This window comes from Sus scrofa, chromosome 7, assembly GCF_054392235.1.
Source record: "Sus scrofa isolate SSC_HxYL_T2T_F1_AM1 chromosome 7, Sscrofa_HxYL_maternal_Yorkshire_Landrace_v2.0, whole genome shotgun sequence".
Taxonomy (NCBI): Eukaryota; Metazoa; Chordata; class Mammalia; order Artiodactyla; family Suidae; genus Sus; species Sus scrofa.
This window is the reverse complement of record NC_139389.1, coordinates 78,427,261-78,446,039: the sequence shown is the minus strand read 5'-3', so window position 1 is coordinate 78,446,039 and position 18,779 is coordinate 78,427,261. Positions and strand designations below refer to the sequence as shown.

Genomic DNA, 18,779 nt, shown 5'->3' with positions numbered 1-18,779 from the left:
CTTTTCTATTGGAAACGGATGACACACAAGATAGAAAGGTTTCAGTATACCTGGACACATACTTGTGTGGCTGCTGAGTAGGTAAAGCTAAATTCTCGGCCCCGAGACATTTTCTGCTTTTTGAGCAGATACCCCTGATCCAACTTGACCTGGAAACACTAGCGTGGATCACAAATGAAAATAATTCAACCAGGTGGACATGTATTTTGACAAGAATATTTATTTGTTATTTTTGAAAAATACACAAAGGTGAAAGGTGGCTTAGCTGCTGATTTTCCATAGTACAGCGGGGTACTGTAAGAAAGGGGGAGATATACCTGTTGTACATGGCAGTTACATTTCTAAGGCATTTAGGCTTAAGAGTAGTAGGCACACCCAGGCCCACTTACTTGAGTTTGAACATACTGAGGCACACGAGGCAGGCAAAGGATTTGAAACTATACAATAAAACTCCTTCATGCATTTGTGTCTTAGGATTGCATATCCATCCTCCGACCCCTCAGCTCCCATAATTCCTTTTTCTTCACATGAATTTTGGAGTTGTTCATAGAACACTGGTAATAACCTACTCTTCGAGAGTTTGCTTATAATGACAACACCAATGGAACACAAAGAACAGAACTATTTTGTGGACCAGTTCCGTAGACTTATCAAATTGAGGCTCTAGTAAGAAAAACACCGATTTGCAAAGGCACAGTGGAGACAGGTTTAATGCATTAAATATAACATGAATCATTCACAATAACAAGTTTAGTGTTTCAGGGAACTTTTGTTAATACAACACAGTTGGTCACACAAAATACAAATGCTTCTGTTGATTTGTCTTGGCAACTCAGATATATCAACAGTGCTAACAGTTTAACAGCTTTGTTCTCATCTGACAGAAAATAATGGCAGTTCTGCAAGGCAAATGTTAAACCTGACCGTATGTATTTATTAATTCCACAGTGTTTTGACAGATTATAGGGGATGGAGCTCAGAGGATGCTGACACGCTCACTGAGGGCTTTCATCTCTGTTTCTTCGGCCTCGGGACTGTCACTGTGGCTAGCGCTCAGACTGATCAGGTGTGCGGGGTACTGCAGCCCCTGCTCGCCTGCGAACTGCTCCCACCTTGAGTCATCACTCTCGTGGGTGATGTAGCGTTCCCCGATTTTGCACTCCAGCTCTCGTAAATCTAACCAGGTCTGATAATCCTGAGGAAGAAATTGCAAAATATTACCACAGATGTGATTAAAATTCATTAAAACACTGTTTCATATGTTGTCACTTCCCACAACATATACTTTTTTCTCCCACTCTAATAGAGCCGTCTTTCATCAGGCACCCTGAAGTGACAGCATCAGCACCAGAATCATCCTACTTGCCTACACTCTGCAAGTGCATCCTGTTTATAGGATATCATGCATCAGAAGGTGGGCGATTAATACCTGTAGTCAAGTAATTCAGAATGTTGATATTCCTTTGGAATTTAATGCCTACAGATAATCATTTAGTATATCAGAAGATCATTTTTCTAAATTTTTAAGTTTAGTGTGAAAATAAGAGAGAAAATAAGAGAACAAGCATATGCATATGCTTTATATCTACCATGAATTTGTTTTATGAGCATTGCCTAGAATTTAAATATAAAGCTTTTAAATGAGTACAGTGCATGACCAGATGGGCAACTACTTGGGCATTTATCAGGATTACACATGCAGATGCCTTTGAAATTTGGTCCTTGGAGCTTTTTTTATGACCCTTCTTTTCGTGTTTTGTTTTTGGGGTGTGTGTATGTGTACGCATGTGTTTGTGGGTGTGCTTTTTTCCCTTATCCAATTTTCCTGGTAGAGAGAGAGGTTTAGAAACACTAAACTGCTATTAAATACTAAGAAGTTGCAGGTATTCTGGTGAACACATTGATATCAGAATTACATCTAAAATAATACGACAAAATATTTTTACATATGATATCAAAATCTTAAATACTCAGAAGCTTATCCAACTGAGAAAATGTCCAATAACTGATTTTTACCTGTAGCCAAGGGTGACTCAAGGTCTTGTCCACACTATATCGCTTTCTCATTTTTACTTGCAGCAAGTTATTGATAAGGTCAATGGCTGAAAAAAATTTTTATTGGTAAAAATAGATGACATATCTGGAACACATGCATAATTCATTTATAGTTTATTTCACATCTGCTACTTCACACAGTTAAATGCAACACAGTGATAACAGACTCTAGAACCTGAAGAAAATTCCTCTTGAGAATTCTAAAACCTTGGCCTTAATTTTATTCTGGATGCTAAAAAATGAAATTAGAAATAACTGTAAAGGAAAGAGTATGAGTCTTTTGTGAGTGTGATGTAGATTTCTTTTGGTCTAGTCTTGAATACATTTTTCTGAAGTAGGAGTTTTGTTTGAATATACATCGTTCAAAAATATGTTGTACTAATGGCAGGATAAAATATTCAAGAGAAAGAATTTACTAATTTTGTTATAAAATGTGTTTAAAGTTTGAATATACATAATAGGTTTTGCAGTCTATTTTTTTTTTTGTCTTTTTTTTTAGGGCTGCACCCATGGCATATGGAGGTTCCCAGGCTAGGGATTGAATTGGTGCTATAGCTGCCAGCCTTCACCATGGCCACAGCAACGCAGGATCCGAGCGGCTTCTGTGACCTACACCACAGCTCATGGCAACGCCGGATTCTTAACCCACTGAGCAAGGCCAGAGATCAAACCCATAACCTCATGGTTCCTATTGGATTCGTCTCTGCTGCGCCAGGATGGCAACGCCAGGCTTCACAGTCTTGAATTAAGTGACAGACATCTGGACATCCCATTTTAAAGGGGGAAAAAAAAAATAAAGCATAACACGGGCCATGACCGATGATAAACTTTGAGCCTAAAAACCAATGGACCAGTAGTGAAGCACTTTCGTCTCTTTCACCTTGCTTTTAAAAACAACCAATGAAATGAAATTATATTAGCCTTCATTGTTTTCAAGGGGAAGATGGGAGAGCAACTTGTCTAACAAGAATTCTTTTAACAGGTCAGAATCACAGACGATCCAGCCTGGTACTCTGCCTCTGATTGGGACATCAACAGAATGTAGTTTAGGAAAAAAAGTGATTCTTCTAGTTATCTAGTCCATAAAGCATCTTAGTTACCCAGAGTATCCTGTAACAGAGCTCTCATTCACCTTTCCGAAAATTATATTTTCAGCCTATACCATTAATTAATAGTTCACTATTTATCAAATTAATTCCCTTAAGCGTCCCATTCATTTTAATAATGACTTCCCATCTCTTTCTTTCATATTAGTATTTTCTTCCCAAAAAAGAATTTAGTGAAATCTGCCAAACTAATGGAAGCATTCAAATTTCACCAAAAAGTTCATCCTCTCCCGGAATCTATGCTAGTTATTAAGTTTCTTGAGAGATGGATCTTTCTATCAAAGTCCTTATATATTGGATAAAAATGCAAATTAACTCCCCAACTCCCCAGCCACCAAGTCCTGAATGAGGGGGCTTTGACTCCATCCTTTAGTCTACATCACCCTGTGTGGATCTGAAAATACAGTGTCACAGGAGTCCAGAGGCTACCTGGAACAAAGATCACTTTATTCTATCAGAATGAATCAGAATCCTTCTTGTTATCAGGCAAAGGGAAACGATTTCCACAGGCTTTCAGTAGTCTAAAGTTATATCTCTTTGATACTAATAATCCACATATTTGCTGGCACAGAAAGACTGTAGAATCAAACATCTAAGAACTCTTTGATCGGAGAAAGGAAATGCAATAGCACATGTTTCAACGCTGTCTCTGCCTGTACACCCCTGCCTTCACTGGAGACCTTAGGAAACACAGTATTTAGTACAATTTCAAATTCCAAGCATGTGTTCTCAGAGAGCTTTTGAAAGTGTAGTTCTCTCAGTGAACTGCGTATTGGGCTTGTGCTTTAAAACATCCATTCACACGATTTACTCACTGGTGAGTAAAATGCACCTTCCATTCTTGCTGCTGTGAAGTCACACAGCAAAAATGGAGAGTAAGGGGTGAAGGGAGAGTGTATGTGCTACTGTAAGCATGCTGCAGCATTACGCTACCCCAGCCACTGCAGGGAATAAAGACATGTTATTAATTCACTCCTTCTGCTTTGAATTCTATAATTAGGAAGGTAGGAGTACAGTAACTCCACAAAAAGTCTGGTTGTGCCCAAATGGGCCCCAACAGTGAACTACACTGCCTAATGGGGAGGGAAGCACTGCTGGGGGAGAAACTAGAAGTGTCTGCAGGGAAGGGAATATGTGAAGATGAAAAAATTGCTCTGCTGAATGAAGCATATAATCACAAGTCTGACTCTAGCCCCGGTACCCAGCTGCCCTGAATAAGCACAGTAAGATAATGACAAGTACCTCTAAGAGAAAATAGTTTAGGACATAAGAAGGGATTTAGAGGGAATACTTGGTGTGTACACATGCGTGTCTATGTGTGTATTTATAAAGGCATTTTTTGTGGCTCTTGGTAGCAGAAAGCAGAAATAATTAACTATGAAATGTTGGACTCTGTAGTTAAATGTTGGGAGCCTGGTGTTACTGAGAGAATAGGTCCATCATTAATGTTTGAGAGTTCCATTCCACTGGTCACTGTTTCTGGAACTCTTAAAACATCCTTTTCATTAATCAAGTCTCATAGAACACAGCATTAAATGTACTACTTGAAATGCCTTTCAAAAAACTACTTTTTAAAACAGATTTGAAGGTGTTTCTTGTTTTATGATATCCTCTTTATTGACCATGTCCATCACATGTAAGTATCAATCTTTAATTTGTTCATTCACCAAATCTTCCTTGAGGAATTACTGTCGCCAATGACACAGGAATAAAAAAAGTTAATAATTAGTGATGTTGAACATCTTTTCATGTGCTTTTCGGCCATCTGTCTAGTCTTCTTGGGAGAAATGTGTATTTAGATCTTTTGATCATTTTTTGTTTTTTTGTTTTTTGTCTTTTTGCCTTTTCTGGGGCCGCTCCTGTGGCATATGGAGGTTCCCAAGCTAGGGGTCTAATTGGAGCTATAGCCGCAGGCCTACAGCAGAGCCATAGCAATGCGGGATCCAAGCTTCCTCTGCGACCTACACCACAGCTCATGGCAACACGGGATCTTTAACCCACTAAGCGAGTCCAGGGATTGAACCCACAACTTCATGGTTCCTAGTCAGATTTGTTAACTACCGAGCCACTACGGAAACTCCCTTGGGATGCTTTTTTTTAATATAAGGTTGTATGAGATGTTTGTGTATTTTGTCAGTTGCTTCATTGTGGATTGTCTTTTCATTTTGCTCTAGGTTTCATTTTCTGTGCAAAAGCTTTTAAGTTTAATTAGGTCCCATTTGTTTATTTTTTATTATCGTTACTCTAAGAGATGGATCAAAAAAGAGATATTTCTGCAATTTACGTCAAAAAGAGTTCTGCTTATATTTTATTCTAAGAGTTTTATAGTAACCGGTATAACCTTTAGGTCTTTAATACATTTTGAGTTTGTTTTTGTGTATGGTGTTAAAGAGTGTTCTAATTTCATTCTTTTACATGTAGTGGTCCAGTTTTCCCAGTACCACTTATTGAAGGGACTGTCTTTTCTTCATTATGTATTCTTGCCTCCTTTGTTGCAGATTAATTGACTGTGTGTGGGTTTATTTCTGGGCTTTCTATCCTGTTCCACAGATCTCTATCTCTGGTTTTATGCTAGTACCATAGTGTTTTGATGACTGTAGCTTTGTAGAATAGTCTGAAGTCAGGGAGCCTGATTCCTCTAGTTCCTTTTTTCTTTCTCAAGATTTCTTTGGCTATTCAGGATCTTTTGTATTTCCTTACACATTTAAAATTTTTTTCTTCTAGTTCTGTAAAATATACCATTGGTAATTTAATAGGGATTGCAATGAGTCTGTAGATTGCCTTGCTCAAGATCACTAATTAACGAAGAAATGCAAATCAAAACTACAGTAAGGTATCACCTCACACCAGTAGGAATGGCCATCATCAAAAAGCCTATAAGCAATAAATGCTGGAGAGGGTGTGGAGAAAAGGGAACCCTCTCACACTGTTGGTGGGAATGTAAATTGGTGCAATCACTATGGAAAATAGTATGGAGGTGTCTTTAAAAACTAAATACAGAACTACCATATGATCCAGCAATTCTACTCCTTGGCATAAATTCAGAGAAAAACAATTTTAAAAGATACATGCACCCTAATTTTCACTGTAGCACTATTTACAATAGCTAAGATGTGGAAGCAACCTAAATGGCCATCAACAGAGGACTGGGTAAAGAAGACGCAGTACATATATACAATGGAATGTTAGCCCTAAAAATCAAATAATGCCATTTGCAGCCAAACGGATGAACCTAGAAATTATCAAACTAAGTGAAGTGAGTCAGACAGAGAAAGATAAATATCATATGAGATCACTAATATGTGGAATCTAGTGGAAATGATACGATAGAACTTACAAAACAGAAACAGACTAAAAAATTTCAAAACCAAACTTATGTTTACCAAAGGGGAAACATGCAAGGGGATAAATTAGGAGATTGAGATTGATATATACATACTACTATATACAAAATAGACAGGTAACAAGGACCTACTATATAGCTCATGGAAATTTACTCAATAGTGTTTAATAACCTATATGGGAAAAAAATCTGAAAAGGAATGGATATCTGTATACATATAACTGATTTACTTTGCTATTATGTCTGAAATTAACACATCTTTAAGTCAATTATATCCAAATAAATGTTTTTTCAAAAGTTAATAATAAAGTTCTGGCCCAAAAATGCTGCCAATCTAATTGCAAAGGCAAAAATATATGTATGCATGTGTGCAAACACACACACACAATGACAAAATACACCATTTTAAATCTCTAACTTTTAATAAATAACCCACTTAAAGAAAAGGTTTTTTTTTGTTTGTTTGTTTGTTTTATTTTTTATTTTTTATTTTTTTTTTTAGCACTTCTGAAATATCACTAGCTAGGATCCTAGTGACCTACCTCCTCCAGTGGTCCAATCTCACATGTCAACCATGTTGCATAATACTAGTGACAAGAATTCTTTTCTCCTATGTTCTGTTCAAAGCTGTCTTTGTATAACTTACCCATATTAATTCTATTTATGTTCCAAATGCAATAGGACTTGGCTATACTATGTGACAGCTCTTCAAGTCTTCGTGACAGCATTTCACCTTAACCTCACCTTCTACAGTTTCTTGAGCTGTTACAGTCTCTTCAGTCTCCCTGAATGCCTTTATTTTATGTTCACTAGCTGTTTTTCAATGTTCCTGTTCACAATGGATCAGAATTTTCCTCATAATCAACTGCCAACTTGATTTGTTCACACAGATATTATTTACACAGCCTAGACTGAAGGTTTTCCATTTTTAAAAAAATTTCACATTCACATTCATAGATAGTCCTCATAAAAAACATATGAGAGTAGTTATTAATTTAATCTGTATTTATAAAAAGGACAGATTGAAGTGTCAAAAGCTCACATAACTTGGTCAAGGTCAGAAGTTCCTAAGTAACAGCTGAGGTTGAAACTCAGGGGAACTGGCTCCAAAGCCCATGCTTTTAAACACTATGGCATGTAGTAGCCATTTCACACCATCAACTCAATATTATTAGCTGATAATAAAGTTAAAAACTAATTAAATCGAACATTTTCCCAATAATTAACATTAAATTCTTCTTAGCTATGTATCCACCACACTTTTGTGTACATAATTGCATGGATACATAGATGGATAGATGGGCAGATATATCTCTATCTATCTATCTATCTATCTATCTATCTATCTTCGTGACTTTACCTCAGCATTTCAGCATTCAAGGACTATTCTGAATGGGCCATGATCCTCTCTTATTGAAGACGAATCCTCTAGCTTTCCACCACTTCCAGATTGAATAAGCTGATCTGCTATGTATTAGTCAAATTATTAGGATGAGGTGTACACATCATGACAGATGACTCTATGACAGATTACACTCCCAACTGCCAAGCATATTACTTATTCTTTGAACAGGCTGATAAATGAACAATGTTTCCTCCTAGGAGTATCCCATCCAGTCCATATGTTATCATCTTCTCCAAAGACTACTGTGGGAGAATTTTTCCTAATGTTTTATTATAGTTAAGAAACATCAGTCCTTGGTATTACTCATCCTACAATCTGGCAATCTCATCTGAAAATAATGTAATTATTCTGGAGAAATAGATTCTAAGTTAACTACTATTGACTAATATTGGGTTCTATTTATTTTCTTCTAAGTACTAGGATTTGTTTTCTAAATGTTTGCAAACTAGTCACTCAATCATTCATTCTAGGATGTTGATAAAGGACAAATATTAAGCTTCTTCTTGAATGATTTTATTTATTTATTTATTTTTTTGTCTTTTTTTTGGTCTTTTGTTGTTGTTGTTGCTATCTCTTGGGCCGCTTCCGCGGCATATGGAGGTTCCCAGGCTAGGGGTTGAATCGGAGCTGTAGCCACCAGCCTACGCCAGAGCCACAGCAACGCAGGATCCGAGCCGCGTCTGCAACCTACACCACAGCTCACGGCAACGCCAGATCGTTAACCCACTGAGCAAGGGCAGGGACCGAACCCGCGACCTCATGGTTCCTAGTCGGATTTGTTAACCACTGCGCCACGACGGGAACTCCCTCTTGAATGATTTTAGAATCCATTCTGTCCCCCTTTTAGAAATTCAGAACACCCTGGCTTATCTTAAGTATGCTATCTCATTTCATTCATGATTTATTAAAAGATACTCACAATGGCTCTAAAAGTACCTCTGTTAGCTTCTTCAATATGCAGCATGTCCTGTTCTGAACACCAGTTATATTTTAGAGCTGCCATTGAGTATCCTCTTTCCCCCCAGGTACTAGCTCTCAACACAGACACACACCTGGGAAATCCTCAAGTTTAAAGGCTCCAAGCTAAGGGATGAAGGAAGCCACCTCAAAGGAGCAAAAAGACTAGAGAAACTCGAGTAACCAGAGCAGTCCCAAAAGAGAGCCAACAGTCAGGAAAAAAATCCCAAATGGGATCTCAACTCCAGTTTCAAAACTTTTTTTTTTTTTTTTTTTTGTCTTTTTAAGGCCACACCCACGGCACATGGAGATTCCCAGGCTAGGGGTCAAATTAGAGCTGTAGCTGCCAGCCTACACCACAGCCACAGCAATGTGGGATCTGAGCCGCATCTGCGACCTACACCACAGCTCACGCACGGCAAGGCCAGATCCCTAATCCACAGAGCGAGGCCAGGGATTGAACCTGCATCCTCATGGACAGTAGTCAGGTTTGTTGACCACTGAGCCACAACAGGAACTCTCCCAAAACTTAAATTAAGACTGGGAACTCATCTAGAGGGAATGGGGTAGTGCTTGCCTTTGAAACCTCGGGGGAAGGTGGGGGTGGAGAAGAGAGACAATGGGAAGACAGATACAAAATTGAGCCCTTCTGTGAACTTCTCTCACTGGGAACTATGTCTAGTCACCTATGATGGAAAATGATAATGTGAGAAAAAAGACTGTATACATGTATGTGTAACTGGGTCACCCTGCTGTACAGTAGAAAATTGACAGAACACTGTAAACCAGCTAAAATGGAAAAAAAAATAAAAATCATTATATATATATATTTAAAAACACGTAGGAGAAAGGGACTGCAGTCTGGCTATGGGAAATTGGGAGTAAGGCAGGGCTGCAGCAGAATGGTAAGTCAGAGGGAAAGGTGACAGGCTGGCCCAGATGCTGAACAGGGTGCTAAAGCCCAAGGTAGAAGGCTAGATGGATCCAGAAGTGCCAGGTTCCTGGAGCTCCAAGAAGACCATGAGAAAGAGATTATCTGGCGTAGAGACAATGCCTTAAATTCTATGCTTTCTTCAATTGATATAGCAAAAAGTACATATATCATATCCGTCTTTCAGGAGGTGAGGTTTACTGCTACGGTGCTGGATTCTACAGGTTTGAGGCAATAAGCAGACATAATTTAAAACAGCTGCCATTCTGCTGTGGCCAAAGCTGTGCAGGAAAATCCTCCCTTCTCTTGGGTTATATTTTTTTGTTTCACAACCTCTTTTCCTATTCTCTCAACTTGAAGACCTCTTTGATCCCCTCCGAGAAAACAGGAGCAAAGTAGGCAGTGGCTGGTTCCTCCTTCTCTTTGAAGTAAATACGATGCCGACTTTTTCACAGAGTGGTAGGATTATTTTCTGATTGTATCTGCCATTTACTCTAAGAGGCAGCCTTTCTAAGATTATTCTGAATTCTGTTCTCTTATTCGCCCTTAAGCTCAACCCCTTCCTTCCACATTATTAATAAACTGTCTCTAAGTCCAAGTTCTCTGAACACCTCAAATGGCTACACTGGGACAATGTGAGAAAATTTTCCGTTTTCTTTCTCATTGGAAAATTTTAAACAACAGTATGGTGCACATTTTCATTTTAAAGAATCCTCTATCCCTTAAAATCACAGAGTTTTGCGTTTTCTAAAATGTCTCTAGCTCTGGATTCACATTAATGTTTCCTATAAATTAAAATAGAAGTAAAGAAAATTTGTTTTATGAAGACTATTGCTTTTTTGCTACAACAAATTCTTGGCTAACACAGTTACTTTCCCCCTAACTTCCTGTATGTATGGCAATTTCTCTTGTTGCCCTACCAGTTGAGAGACTGAAATGTCAGGAAAGCAACGAGAAAATTTGATTAAATGTTCCTTTTTTTTTTTTTAACTAGAATGGGACTTTCAGCAGATGTTAGGATAGCTCTGTTCACCAGGTGCACAAATATATCTAAACAAAAACAGAATTAAATGGTATACACAGGTGCTGAAAGGCTTTATGTCTTAATAAGAAAAGTAACATTCCGTCAGAGTGCTAATTGTAGGGACTCTATTTTCTTCTGGTGTCAAAATTCAGAGTCACCTTTGAAATCGTGAAAACAATATTGCAGTCATTCTCTATTTCAAAGCAAATGCTATGTGTATAGACACAGCAGGTTCTGAATATATGGAAGGGACACTGATATGTGCCATTTTATGACTAAACTGAATGACATCTGAAGCTTGGAGAAAATCCTATGAAAAGAATGGAACTGGACATATCTGAATACACAATAGGTCCCTCAGGTCACACTTCACAGTCATCTTCCATTTCCAATCTTTATCATTTCAATACATGACTCTCTCCCCCACTCTCCCCACTAGATTTTAGCTGCTTTAAGGTTGTATAGATTGTGTATTCATTTTTGAACAATTTCATAAACATTAAAAATAAAGTGCTTATTGTATCTCATACATCACTTAATGTGTGAGAAAAATACTTGCTAACTGGTATTTGGTAGAAAGAATACATTAATTAGAAATTTAAATTGCTACTTTCTCAGCCCTAAGTTTTAATATCCATATTACATGCATATGGTTTGTATTTTTTGGCTAAAAATACTCTTGGATGGAAGGACATCATAAGTCTACAAACTATAACAGATCACAGGATCAGTGACTTGTATCAGCAAATCAGAATAATGCTGGGAGTATCTGCAATACAGATCATGTGTGTTTTACCATGCTTTTTTACACCAAAGAAATTACCTGTGAAACCCTAGGGCTGACCTGTTTTGTCCAGACATGGTACTTCAAAAACATTGTTCTTCCCACACTGTCTTCTTTCCAGCTGTAAATTATTCAGGTACAAATATTCAAATTAGAAAACCAGATCAGAACTATCGCTCTAGGGATGAAGTCGTCATCTGTCACCACTGAGCTCCTTGCCTTCAAGGAAGCATTTTCTTTTATCTCTTTCCATTCTGCCTCACTGCCTGTCACCCTGTAGGCTCAGTACTTCTCCCTTTGGCTTACTTCATGCTGATGGGTAAGCTGTGTGTTTATTTAAAAAATCGTTTTGCAGCCCTTCACATTCCAGCAAGCTGTTGCCCAGCAACACTAACTGGGACGCACTTCTCAAGGGCTGAAACCAGAGGCTGCAGGCAGCAAACAAGGCCACTGGAAATCACCATCTCCCTCGTTCCTGAGTCAATTACTGCAATCCAATGAAGTGCAAGAAAACCTTTAGAGACTCAACTTGGTATCTTTCCTTTTCCAGGTCTTTCCTCGGTGGAAAGTGATTCTATCAATGGGTACCTTTTTGCTTTTCCTTCAATTTAATTTCTTCCTGAAGATTAGAAGGACAGTCTTGGAAATCATCAATTGTTTAAACACAGCATACAGCAGCCCCCAAACTGATGCCAAAATGATTAAAAAAATTAAAGTCTAAATTAAAATAGGTTTATATTATTCTAATGAAGTTCAGGGTGGATTTTTTTTTTTTTTTCATTTTCACTGTATGTTAAAATCCTTTGGAGAGGCTTTTGGGTTTCTGTTGTCGTTGTTGTTTTAATGCTGATACTTAAGCCAAAGGTCAAGTGAACATCTTTAGGGGAGAGGCCTCCAGGTATCGGTAGTTTTAATATGTGCACTCAGGGTTGAGAATGGCTGTGTTAAGCATACTTCGTAGACTTTAAAACACTCTTAGATGAATAATCCAGGGATCTTAAACTGAAGATTCTGATTAGGTAGGTCTAGGGTGGGACCTGAGTCTGTATTTTAATGGCTGCCAATTGGAGCCTCAGGCTAATTGTGAGTAGCAAGGGACTAGAGGCAGGAGAACACTGAAAGTAATAACTGGTTTAACATTGCCCAAAGGCCCTGGAATAGATGGATGTAAACACAGAGAAAGGTACCCTCCCTCCGCCCCATCTTGTTTACTATTCTGTAATGAAGACAAAGAAGGGTTTTAGGATAGCTTCCACTCAGAGGATGGGGACAGGGAGAGCACACAAATTGGATTACACAAATAAGTTCTAAAATAAATAAATAAGTACACACACACACACACATACACATAAGTTCTACTGGTAAGACAACATTTAACAGCGACAAATGAAACTGAGCCCTCTATTTAGTGCACTCCCCCCCCCAAAAAAAACACAACAGTCTAAGCAAAGAATTGGACAAATCTGACTTATCAACATTTATAAGAAAAAAATTCAGAGTTGTACAGGCACAGCAAACACAATATGAATCTACATTTGGCCATAAATTGAGTGTTATTTTGTGCCACTATAAAAGAAATGTGTTCTTATAATGAAAGAATGGTGGATTCACTTTATTCTCAGGCTCAGTGAACCCTGAGCCAGGACTAAAGGTTTGGAGGTTTGAGATTTTGAAGTTTGATTTAAAAAGCACATAAAGAGGGGAGTGTTTGGACCAGAGTGAACAGGAGGTTGAAGGAAAAAACTAACTGCCCAGGGGAAGAGAAGGCTTCACCTGACATGACAGCTGCTTTCAAAGCTCTGAGGTGAGCTTTTATTTGGAAAATGTACTGGGCTTTTTCTACTAGTGAGTATAAACCCAGAGACACTTTGCTTACTGTGCTAGGGTCACGTTGAGAAGAAATAAGAGCTCCTCATGAAACTATATATTTTCTATCACTGGAGCAATATAAGAATATTCTGGATAACTTCAGTGGACTGGAGTGGATTGCTGGATTGGTATTATGGAGCAATATAGAGAGTAAGATAAAGATTTTTAATATTCTATATTTTGGAATATTATTCTGTGTTGTTATTGTGAAAAGAAGCACACTTACAGAATATTTAATATTTGTCGTTCCTATATCCTGACACCTACATATATATTTAGATGTCACAATTCAACTCAACTAGGATATACATTGAAAAGTGAAATTTTATTTTTACAATTGGGATATATAGGAAACACTTCAATTTGGGGCACAAATAAACCACCAGTTTTTGAGCATTTATAATGAGAATGTTCTTGCTAAAACTTCTTCAGATCAATTTCTCTCTACAAATCACTTGTTAGATAAATGTCATAAATTATATTTTATTTGCAATCAAATGATTCCTCTCTTGGTGGGACACCTTTTCAGATACTAACTTATTTGAGTTTTTAAATACATATATGTATTCACACACATATATATAAAAATTCAATCTACTAAATATATATTACTTAAATTACACTTTTTGCTAATAATTTTAATTTCCTATTACTGAACAAAAAGAATGTTCTTTTTCAAAAAAATTAAATACAAGTAATTTGAGAATTTCAAGTAGAGATTGTTTAAAATGTTAAAATGGCAGTGGAAGTTCTGACCCACATAATTCACTTTAGTTTATCAATCATGATAGAATTTCATGGCACCCAATCAAGCATTTTTAAGTAGTTCACTGCCTGGTCCCCTTGCATCTCCTCCATGCTGTTATGTCTGACAGTGGTGCTAATATGCTGACAAATCAATCTATTCATTAATATTCAGCAGGCTTGCTGGATCTGCCTCATAAACTGTTACAAACATAGTTTAATTTTTAAATGACAATTGTCTTTCTTTTGTTTCTCATACCATTGGATTTCTGGGTCTCATCTACCCGAGGCTTATTTTCAATGGGGCTATTTTTTTGTTTTGAACAATATGTAGTGAAAGAGGGACCTACAGCTGGTTCCTTTTCATGGCAAAGTGCTACTTTAAACTTAAGTGTTTAGCGTTCTGGAACACTGTTGGATTTTGAAAACATACCATGTGGTAATGGTGCTAAGGCTTTTATTTAGCTTTGCTTTGTGTTTGTACTGGCTGTATTTTTCATCTCCAATTTCTGGGGGAAAAACACACTTGTGACCAATTTTATTTGAATTTACCACACTGAATGGCAAAAAAATTGCTTTTAAAATAAAATTTAGATGCTTGGATAAATTTAGTGGTATGTTATTATAGCCATTCTATGCCTTCAGATGCCATATATTCTACACTGTACATAAATGTCAGCAGAGTATTGAGACCAACTGGAAGAATAAATTACAGCTGTGTTTATCAGGGGACAGAAGTAGTAGAAATATTACCACTGAAACTGTCGGAACACACGAGTGGAAAAAACCTCTGTCACTGTGGCACCATTTCAAGTTGATAATTTTGAACTAAAGATAAGCTATAGGATTAATGCAAGGGCATTTCCTTTTTACACATGTCAGGACTTCATGTATGATCTTAATTCTTGATAATGCCAACTAACCACGTGACTGAGGTTGAACAGTGGCAACACAGCAGGTGAGTTGAGAATAGGTGCTTCTTCAGACTTCACCTGTGAGCACAGAAAATGATCTCTGTCTGCGGGGGTCTCAGGCTCATTGTGAGACAATTTCCGAGGTTGTCTCTGTGTTGATTACTGCCTGCTTGCCTCCCTAATGGCATATAAAGGAATATCAAAACTCAGAAGGAAAAAATAGTAATTTAACCAGTGATCGTCATAGTCTATTACTAACCTTCCTCAAATTTACCATGTGTCTCTAATTGAACACATCAATTCATTTTGATGATGGAGATGTACTTTTACTCTAACAGATGCTTTCCCATCACTGCACGTTTGTCATCATTCTCCTAGGAAGACGACTTGCACTGAAGCAAATTATATTTCACCTTACCAGCTATACAATCCACATCACTTGGTTACCTGTGTCATCTCTCTTCTTCCTCTAGGGATAAATTCTTTCGTAAGCAAACTGTATAATAAAATTCATATATAAAAAGTACAATTTAAGATTTATCTTATGATCTAGGCCAACTAAAGGAATGTAGGAAGAGAATTCACTTGACTTCCATACTTGCAAATTCTCCTTTGTGTCAGCATAGATAGGTTTAGAGGTTTAAAGCTACATCTTCATCCGTTCAGTCACCGTGCAAGGATTGATAATACAGAAAATTAAATATAACCTTCTAGCTCTTCAGTAATATTCACGTATGAAATATTACATATATGTACATGTATAAATACATATACAGATAGATAGATACAAGTATATAGGTGTAGTTTACACATTTAATGTTAGACAACTTTCAGACCAGGCATGGAAGAATTTTAATTACACAAAAGGTTGGACTCCACTTCTTCCTGGGCCTTTCTTGCATTTCTGTTAATTTTTAAATTTTTTTACAAAAATGCCATATGTACCTGGTAAGATACCTAAATCAATCAGTAAGAAGAGTTCAAACAGAAAGACAAAACTTCATATCTCATTTTTTCATATCTCCAAAGAATACCTCTTTTAACTATAAAAAGAACTTCTGATTACCACTACACATTTAAAAATATGTGCAGTATTGTTTCAGCTTGATTCATTAACTTTAAGGGATTTGGAGTATGGATAAGTACCACTCTGAATTGTTTATTAGTTTAAAATGAGATAGGTATAGAAAGTGAAACTAAGCCTTTGGAAACTTTCACAGCATTTCGACATTTTGTCACATTTTTATTATATTTCACAAAGTACTGGTCCATATGCTTGGAAATTAAAATAAAATAAAACCAGTCCTCCATCACAGATAGCTTGAGAAGAACCACTTTCAAAACACTGGTTCCTTCCCATTAAGGACCATGAATAATTTCATTTCAGTTTTCCTTATCTTATTGTCCTCCTCCTTCTCTTAATTAATTTAGTTATATTAAATTAAGGTACTAGCTACTGCTGTAATTTAGAATGGTACCTAGAGCAAACAATACAGGAGAGATATAGATATATATGTAACATTTATTCAAAAGGATTAACTCCATGATTAAATCATATACGAAATCATGCATATGAATGCATATAAGTCAAACCATTCATCTCGGCAGAATCTGACATGAACTGTGTGGAACATACAGCTCCCTTCACCTCCTTACTGTCCTCTTTTCTAGTGTGGTAGAATTTTCATTATTTACATTCTTTTGCATAATTATAATGAAGTCAAACATGCTTGGTCTAAAGGTTTTCTCAAATGTAAAACTAATAAGCAATATGTGGAATAATTTATATATAACTATGATGAACTACATACAGGATTACAATTTGTACTCCTTATAAAGCTACAACCTATAACATCAAATTTCTATACCTACGCACACAGAGGAGAATTTTCAAGTGTTAAAAGAAAATTCCTACATTCCTTTCATTGTTCAAAAGCATGACACGTGACTGACTAGTTCCTTCTTTATTATAACCTTATTACACAACGTTTTGCATTTCTTGGAGTTTTTCCTTTTCTTCTTTCTTCTTGATATAGGAGGCTTGTCAAGAAACTTTCTTACTATTTTTTCTTACTATTTTCATAGAGATCTATATTGAAATAAAATCAACATTTAGAACGAATTACATGTCCTGACATTAAATACTTGATAAAGAAGATGATGCAGATGCAAAAGAAATGTTATGAATGAGGAGTTCCCGTTGTGGCGCAGTAGAAATGAATACAGTTAGGAACCATGAGGTTGCAGGCTCAATCCCTGGCCTCACTCAGTGGGGTAAGGATACGGTGTTGCCTTGAGCTATGGTGAAGGTCACAGATGCGGCTCAGATCCAGAGTTGCTGTGGCTGGGGCTGGGGTTGGCTGCTACAGCTCCAATTCGACCCCTAGCCTGGGAACCTCCATAAACCTCCATATGCCGTGGGTGTGGCCCTAAAATGCAAAAAAAAAAAAAAGTTACAAATGAGAGGAATTTTATAATTTATATGAATTTAAATATTGAGTACTTATTAAAAATATTTTTAGAGCACTGTCAAATGGTAGGTCTTTCAGGGGATCATGGCTCTCGAGCTGTATTTCTGAAAGTGTGATAAATGGATTTCTTATATTCTCAGAGCAAGATGCAAATCCACTGGGGTGGAGTCTAGGAATCTCCATTATTAACCAGTTCTTCTGACTAACTGTTGATGTGCCAAAGTTAAAAAATGTTTGCTACAGATAGTCTTAGAACTAGATCTTGACAGGTAATTTAATGTGAGACATAATCAAGGAGTTCTTTGGCAAAATTATTAGTAATCCCTTACCTTGCAAATATTCCTGGGTTCTGACTATTAGCTAGTTTTTTCCATTACCTATTTCTAAGCTCTACACCCTTGGTATCTATTTCTTGGTATCACCCTTGCAATTTTCTGATTTTATTATTTTTTTTTTTTTGCAATGTCCATCCAGGATTCACCCTTATTATGTATCAGATGTGACAAACATGGAGGACACCATGACTATTTCTTGTTCTTTTGGAATTGTTAAACATGCAATGAAAGGAAGTGCATTTCGTTACATGATCAAGTGCATGTCTCCTTAGTGATAATGGGCTACCCTTTCCATAAGTTAAACTTTCCTAATCAAGTAACTATTTTAAAATAGGTGCATACGTCCTTTCAAGGAACTAAGAAAGGTCATAGCCATCCTCCGTGCTGAGGACTAAACTTAGCCGAGTATGAGATAATGCTGGAGGTGATAGCAAGGGCATATCTAATTACTGACAGGTAGTAATGGATAAACTGGATGTTGTCAGGAGTTCCTGTCGTGGTGAAGTGGAAACGAATCCAACTAGGAACCATGGGATTGTGGGTTCGATTCCTGGCCTCGCTCAGTGGGTTAAGGATCTGGCATTGTCATGAGCTGTGGTGTGGGTCGTAGACACGGCTCAGATCCCATGTTACTGTGGCTGTGGCTGTAGCTCCAATTAAATCCTTAGCCTGGGAACCTCCATATGCCACAGGTGTGGCCCTAAAAAAAAAAAAAAAGAAGCAAAAGCAAAAAAAAAGAAAAAAAAAAACCCAGAAAAACCCTGGATGTTGTCAAATGGCCATCAGACAGTCTCAATGATGACATGAAGCAAAATGCAACCCACACACTATTTCAGAATGA

At 37.2% G+C, this 18,779-nt stretch overlaps 1 protein-coding gene across 4 annotated transcripts in view; it reads right to left on the bottom strand.

Annotated features, from left to right (window-relative positions):
• Nucleotides 1-204: 204 nt before the first annotated feature.
• PRKD1 (protein kinase D1) overlaps nt 205-18,779 on the bottom strand; it is a 335,903-nt gene continuing 317,328 nt past the window's right edge. For all 4 annotated transcript variants that reach the window (XM_021099185.2, XM_021099186.2, XM_084969046.1 and 1 more), the window contains 2 exons: nt 2,017-2,102; nt 205-1,195 (listed from right to left, as the gene is read on the bottom strand). In XM_021099185.2, the coding sequence (XP_020954844.1) occupies nt 977-1,195; nt 2,017-2,102 (305 nt within the window). In that variant the 3' untranslated portion in view covers nt 205-976. The remainder of the gene's footprint in view (nt 1,196-2,016; nt 2,103-18,779) is intronic.